We start from the raw sequence: 7,500 nt of genomic DNA on the forward strand, positions 1-7,500 counted from the left end.
TGCGTGTGTGTGTGTGCGTATGCGTGTGCGTGTGTGTGTGTGCGTGTGTGAGTGTGAGTGTGTGTGTGCGTGTGCGTGTGCGTGTGTGTGTGTGTGTTTGTGTGTATGTGTGCGTGTGTAGGGGGAGGAGTACATGTGGGTGTGGCTTGGCAGGTGACTGGATGGTTAGTTAGGTGGGTAGCTGTGTGGGTACGGGCTAGGCTGGTGGCTAGGTGGTGTGGGTATGGGTGCTTTGTGTGTGTGTGGACATGAGGATGTGTGTGTGTGTGGTTGTAGGTGGCTGTATGTGGGTATATTATGTTGGTGAGAGTATTGGTGAATTGCATGAGAATAGGTACGTGCATGTTTATGTCCATGTGTAGACAACATACGTCCATGTACATTTGGATGTGGGTGCATAAATATCTGCGCATGCACATGGGAGTTTTCTTGGATAATTTGTTGCCTTCCTGTGTGTGTGATGTGTATGTGAAATTAATATATATACATCAACTTGATCTTACACGAGAACGTGAGAGCGAGAGAGACAGTAGTGTTTAAATCTAACTCACCTGGACAGCTTTCAAGTTTCTCAGAATCTTTAGAACATTAGTATATATTGACTACAGAGACAAGTATCTAGTAACTGTTCTTAAGAGAAAGAAATGTTCCATATATGTATTCCAGTATTAGGTAAGATTTAAGACCTGGGATCTTCTGTCATCAGCACTTCAATTACCCGAAACTCCTAACTATACATATCGGGGAAACCTGGTCAAAGAGGCAGTGCAAATATACCTAAATACAATACAATTTCAACAAGAGCAAGCAACTTACTCTTCCTTGGTGGGGAAATAGAAACGAATCCCTCACAGGACCTAATAAAGATAACAACTTTGCAGATGACACTTCCCTTCCTCTCCACCTGTGGAGGATGCGCCAATCATCTGAGCGACCAGATCGCGCACGCCCAGACCCGCGCAGCCTCCTCTTCTGTCATTTTAAGCGAAGAATTGAACTTCTTTTCTTGTGTTTAAGCAAAAGTAATATAAAGTGTTTCATATGTTTGGAGTCTTTGTGTCCTTCGAAAGAAAATTTCTCTTGTTTTTTTTTGTTCGTTTGTTTATTTAAACAGTTTTTGTTTTACGATATGAGTCTCAGGTGCTAGAAAACCACGAATACTAAGGAAAGTTTTCATTTTTTTGCAGAAAGCCTTGTAACATCAAGAATGTACATAATAATACATATAAACGTACTAATTATACATACATAAGTATAAATTCGCCAACTTGCATTATAACAAAGAGACATGCTACTGTGTACCTGGAGATTCACACCCTGGCATACTTGATATAAACATTGGTGAATATTTGTACGAAAGCTAATTACACACACACATGCACACACACAAACACACACACATACACACTCACAATCAAACAGACAAACAAACAAACAAACACACACACACACAACACAAACACACACACACACACGTACACAAACACACACACACACGTACACAAACACACACACGTACGTACACACACACACACACACATACACACACACACACACACACACACAAACACAAACACAAACACAAACACAAACACACACACACACACACACACACACACACACACACACACACACACACACACACACACACACACACACACACACACACACACACACACACACTTACATACACACACAACACAAACACACACACACTCTGCGTTTTATGTACTGAAAAGTAAAATGACTAGATAAGATTCCATCATAATCGCGTCTTGCGTGACAAGCTATTACTCTCTGTTCATAAAAAAAGAATACCATCTCTTGTCGTGTTTCCCACCAAACCCCTTTGGCAAAACGGCTTACCATGTCATACTCTACCAAAACAAATACCACATGACCATATCAGAAGCTTGAAATGCCTCACATCGGAATTCAAGCAAAAATTTCAGCGCACGAGAAAGCGTGAGTGAGTGTGAGCGAGCGAGCGAGCGCCGAGGCCGAGTGTGTGATGCCTGAGAGGAACAGGATGCTCGCAGACGTCGCAGTGACGCACGCAACACAGAATCAACCCGGATTTCCTCGAAAAAATTGACGCTGGTGGAAAAAAAGAGAGTGGATAGAAAGCACGGGAGTGATGGTATGCAGTTAAAGCAGTACTGAAGCTGCTTGTGGCTTTATTTATGTATGTCTGTCCCTTGGTTGTCAGTGTAGTGTAAATGGAAAGGATGTCTTGCCACGACGTCGACGATCCTCAATGTCGAAACATTTGTTCTTGTTCTAGTAATACTACTCTTCTAATGAATCGTTATGAAATGTAGGTACAGAGTGAGTGATTAATGTTGATGGACTTGAGTGATGTGCCTTTGTAGACTATGTAGCTGCTGTCACTAATGTTGATAATGCAGGTTATTGACACTGCTTGGTCTTTGCTTAAAATGTTTATGGTTTCAAGGGCACAAATATGTCAGAACCATTTATATGTAGCTGGCAATTTGGGATCGATAATAGCTTTCAAAACAGAGCTTTAGTTAGGAAATGAACTGAAATTTTCTTAACTGCAAGGGATGGCTTGTAGTCCAACTAGATAATAATAAAAAATGTCAAACTTCCTCTGACATCCAAGCCTGTGGGTGTTTCTGAAAAGGCCAACATTCTACTACTACTTACATTCTTGTAATATAACTTAGCAGAGAGGCATGCAACCCCTTATCTAATCTCATGATATGCAAACACAATCATTACATGTGTTCATGGCAATTTTGCAGGTACATGAAAGGACAAATATTGAATTGGCAACTAAAATCATTTTCCATCATTTTTGTAATAGTGACATAGTTTCCTAGCTAGGATGGTGAGCTTTGTCACCAGTGCTGATTGGCTGTAAAACAGGTTGTTCCAAAAACACTATACAGACTTTTAAAGAAAATAATTGATATGGTATTTTCATTAATTATATGCTTTTTCATTATTCAAAATATTCATGATTGTCACTCTTTGATTCATCGCTGATAATGACATCTTTAGTCTACAATTTTTTTGTCAAATCAGCATTAGCCAGATAAATTAAATTATATATCCCAAATGCATATATAGATGTGTAAACTCAAAAAATATCACAACTGTATTACCCAAAGGACTTCAGTGAAATTAATATTGTGATTTATGACAAACCCTGTAGCTTCTTGATCAAGTTGCATAAATATATACTGACATCATCAAGACCATGCTTTGACAGATTGATGTATTTATTTATTGAATTATACTAAAAGAATCACGTTTATTGGCATTTGGTGGCATTTACATTGAAAAGTTTTGAGAATGTTTAAAGCTTCTATTGTAGTTTTCATATTTTTTCTTTCAAGAAAAATCCTAATATAATCAGTCAGTTATAGTGGTAGTCATTAAATCTGATAGAGTTTAGAAAATAATAGTCTACTGTGAAGTATTTTAATTTTACATTTGGAATTATTGAATCATATGTTAGATTATTCAGAACCCAGCTTAAATTAAGTGTTGATTCTATGTATCCAAATATTCAGCGTATTTAATTTCACATGCATTTCATGATACAAAATTTTTGATGTGATGATGGTTTTAGTTTTAGATACATGAAAGAGTCCTACTTCTCAGGAAGATGGCCTCCTCTACCTCTCGGTCTGAAGTTGATGAGGATAGATACTTCTTTCGCAAGATCACCAGTGAGGAAGCAAATGAGATTCTTGCACGAGGTAAGACGCACTATGTTGGTGTGTTTGGAAATAACAATAGAACTGTTCTTGGTGTGGTATATCATTTGCCTCATTGTGAATAAAAAAAATTGTGGACTTGGTTGTATTTTGATAATTAAAAATGTTATTGATTTGCATCATATTGAAAGACATAGAAAAACACTCTTATGTTTGGTAAGAAATGACTTTGTGTATGCCTTGGTACAAACCAATTTGATTTTTAGATATTGGCCTCATTTTTAGTCTAGAATAGCTGATTACTGCTAATGATTCTTAAACTTTCTTTTGTCTTTCATAGTATTAAACATTTTTTTTTTCTTTAGCAATTCATACAGTAACCAGTGTATTCATATTGCAGAAGGAGGTGAAGAAGGGACATTCCTTGTGAGAGAAAGTTGTTCATCTCCTGGAAATTATGTTCTCTCCTTCATCACAGAGGGACAACCCATTCACATTCTGATTCAAAAGTACAGAGAAGATGCATTCTTCTCCTTAGGTGAGTGAAATATTTAGTGGTAGAGAGATATAGCTCACTTACATTTCTTATGCAACAGTGATAAAGTGTGTTCTGAATAAATAGTGTAGATATTAATACAAATATTATTGATATTTCTGTAAACATAGTGTATGCAAGAACATATTTTGGAGGTTATCTTTTAAATTCTGTTCTTTACAGTCATCGATGAAGAAACACAAGTATTTCATGGATTAGATAATTTGGTGAACCATTACTGCCAGAATCCTGTGGGTCGTTCAAGCACAGTGCTGACTCATCCTTGTTGTGGTGAACTTCTGCCCTCTGAAGTCAGACTTCATGGCTCCTCCAGTCTCCTCCACAGATCCACAAGCCAAGGTAATGACAAATTAGTTGCAGTAATTTATAGACATTTGAAAAATTGAGGTATGTCAAGTAAGGTCAAATACTTTAATATTAATTTTCTATTGTGTTTAATTAGGTAACTCAGGAGTATCATTACAATTTTGTTAACACAACTATTCAGGAGTAAATTGCATGTAGTAATATTCTTGAAAAGTTTGACTAATTGTACCTCATTGAAATTTAGTGCAATGAAAGTCACCCATATTTTCTTATAGGATAAATTAATTCTTCCACTATGGTCATTATTCACAGGGTCAAATCACTTTTTCAACTTTTTCTTTTTCTTTTTTTTGTTCAAAATACAAGCTTGTTATTCCTTCAGTTGTATAACTAATACATTATATCAAATATTACTTAGTATCACTTTGCTACTATATCATATATTGATATATAATACACCATAAGTCTAGAAAATAACATAAAATACAACATCTTAAAATGCCCAAACATAATGTGGCCAGTCTGGGAAGGGGTAAGACATACATTCCACTAACTATTTTGAGTGCACACAGCTTATTCTAACTGCCTGTGCAGTCATTGTCTTGATAATCATTTATTTTGGTGTCTTTGACTGTATTTACCTGTATTATAAACCTCCTGTATCCTGCAGTTTTAAGTGGAGAAGCAGATATGTCATTAACTCCCATGCTTCCCCTTGCTTAATGTTACAATGAGATTCTCTTGAAAATGTAAAATGGATTTGTTTTCTTCTTTCTTTCTTTCTTTCTCATTATTTTTGATAAAGTATATTGAAATTAGTTGCCTTTCTTGGACTGATTTTGAGATAGGCACTTATTTTTTAGATTTTATCATGCTTGCTCAGGAGCTGAAATAATTGTAGTTTGATTGAAGTGCAACAACTTGAATTGTTGGTAATGTAACTACTCTATAACAGTCAACAATTATTCTTATTTAATCCTCTCCTAGGTAATGTAACAATAGTAGCAGAATTACTTAAGTCAGGCTACAAGAAAATTGATGATAAGAACTACTATGGACAGACATCACTTCACATAGCAAGTATGAAAGGTTATGAAGACATAACAAGACTTCTTCTCCAAGCCCCAGCTAATGTTGAGGTCAGGGATGAAGATGGCCTAACTCCTCTACATGTGAGTACCAAATAATTAATTGTTTTGCATTGATCTTCATGTCAGTATGCCACCATTTCACCAAGGCTTGTTTGTTGCAAGAATTCACTTTTTTGCACTTATTTTTGGTAATGTTTTTCCTTTTTATTACTTTTTGCTTATTTATTTTCTTTTTTTAAATTTATTTATCTACGTATTTAGCTTAATTTGTAAATTTGCACAATAGAGTATATTCCTGTTCCAGTAGTAGTCATATTTTCTTCCACAGATTCCATAGTCTTTATTTTTATTTTGGTTCCTTGCATGATTGGTGTGTGTGTGTTTATGTTGCAGCTTGCTTCTAGATACAATAGACCTGGCATAGTGCGACTCCTTGTAGAGATGGGCCAGGCAGAGATCCAAGCTAGAACCACAAAGACAGGTAATGGTTTTAGTTTATGCATGTCCTCATTATAGAGAAAAGGGAATATTTTTCAGTTAAGAGTAGATACAGATACCAGGTGAGTAAAAAAAAAATATAATAATCTTTTATATGTATATATATATATATATATATATATATATATATATATATATATGTATATATATATATATATATATATATATATATATATATATATATATATATATATATATATATATATATATATATATATATATATATATATATATATATATATATATATATATATATATATATACATATATATATATATATATATATATATATATATATATATATATATATAATCAAATAGATTGGAAAAAAATAAATGCAACACTAGAAAAGTCACTGAAAGATATTGACGTCCTCTTAACACCAAAAGATATACTAGAGAAGCTTTATAATGCATTTAAAGATATTTGTAGAATGTTTGTCCCCCCAAAAAACAACAGAAACAAGAATATTATACCAAGAGATCGAAGGATCATGTTAAGAAACAAAAAAAATAAGGTTAACAAATTGAAAAAAACAACAGATCAGATCAAGAGAGAAAGGATCAAAGCAGAGATAAGGGTTTTGGAAGATAAATTAAAACTGTCTATAAGTAACCAAAAAGCAGCCGAAGAAAAAAGAGCTGTGGAAGCTATAAAACAGAAAGCAAAATATTTTTTCTCTTATGCAAACAACAGGTTAAAGAGGAGAACAGAAATTGGGCCTCTTGAGAATAATGGTGCATTGGTAACTGATTCAAAGGAAATGGCTGAATTACTCAAATTGCAATATGAAGAAGTCTATAGTGTCCCAAGAATAGAAAAATTAATATCAGACCCACAGAAACACTTTAGTATTATTAGTAATGAAGATGAATGTCTCACTGACTTCATATTCGATAAAAAAGATATTCTTGAAGCAGTAAGTGAAATACCAACAAACTCAGCAGCTGGGCCAGATGAAATCCCAGCAATCTTTTTAAAAAATTGCAAAGAAACTATAGCAAAGCCACTGGTAACTTTGTGGAGGAAATCTTTGGACATGGGGACTATCCCCAGCTTACTGAAAGAGGGTACTATAATTCCAATATATAAAGGTGGAAACAAAGGTCAGGCCAAAAATTATAGACCAGTAGCACTAACATCTCATATAATAAAAATATTTGAAAGGGTAGTGAGGAAAAAAATTGTTCAATTTTTAGAAAAAGAAAACAAGATAAACCCCGGGCAACATGGATTCAGAAGTGGTAGATCTTGTTTATCACAGATCCTGACACACTTTGAACACATACTAAGGGACCTAACTGAAAATAGAGAAGTTGACGTAATATATCTAGACTTTGCAAAAGCTTTTGACAAAGTA

General features: G+C 34.6%; 2 protein-coding genes across 11 annotated transcripts in view; one reads left to right on the forward strand and one right to left on the reverse strand.

Moving 5' to 3' along the window:
* The window catches only part of na (sodium leak channel non-selective protein na), a 26,896-nt gene extending 25,945 nt beyond the window's left edge, over positions 1 to 951 (reverse strand). For both annotated transcript variants that reach the window (XM_043004060.2, XM_043004058.2), the window contains exon 1: positions 817 to 951. The gene's annotated coding sequence lies outside the window, so the exon portion shown is untranslated. The remainder of the gene's footprint in view (positions 1 to 816) is intronic.
* Positions 952 to 1,749: 798 nt separating this feature from the next.
* Shark (SH2 ankyrin repeat kinase) overlaps positions 1,750 to 7,500 on the forward strand; it is a 19,289-nt gene continuing 13,538 nt past the window's right edge. For 2 of the 9 annotated variants that reach the window (XM_043004063.2, XM_086539736.1), the window contains exons 1-6: positions 2,005 to 2,140; positions 3,602 to 3,731; positions 4,090 to 4,227; positions 4,408 to 4,584; positions 5,539 to 5,723; positions 6,036 to 6,123. In XM_043004063.2, coding sequence (XP_042859997.2) covers positions 3,638 to 3,731; positions 4,090 to 4,227; positions 4,408 to 4,584; positions 5,539 to 5,723; positions 6,036 to 6,123 — 682 coding nt within the window. In that variant the 5' untranslated portion in view covers positions 2,005 to 2,140; positions 3,602 to 3,637. Of the gene's footprint in view, positions 2,318 to 3,601; positions 3,732 to 4,089; positions 4,228 to 4,407; positions 4,585 to 5,538; positions 5,724 to 6,035; positions 6,124 to 7,500 lie in introns of all 9 variants that reach the window. The other 7 variants (XM_086539730.1, XM_043004062.2, XM_086539739.1 and 4 more) reach the window with 7 other exon arrangements.

The sequence above is a fragment of the Penaeus japonicus genome, unplaced genomic scaffold (genome assembly GCF_977035675.1).
Source record: "Penaeus japonicus unplaced genomic scaffold, GWHDUDI00000001_assembly GWHDUDI00000001, whole genome shotgun sequence".
Classification (NCBI taxonomy): Eukaryota; Metazoa; Arthropoda; class Malacostraca; order Decapoda; family Penaeidae; genus Penaeus; species Penaeus japonicus.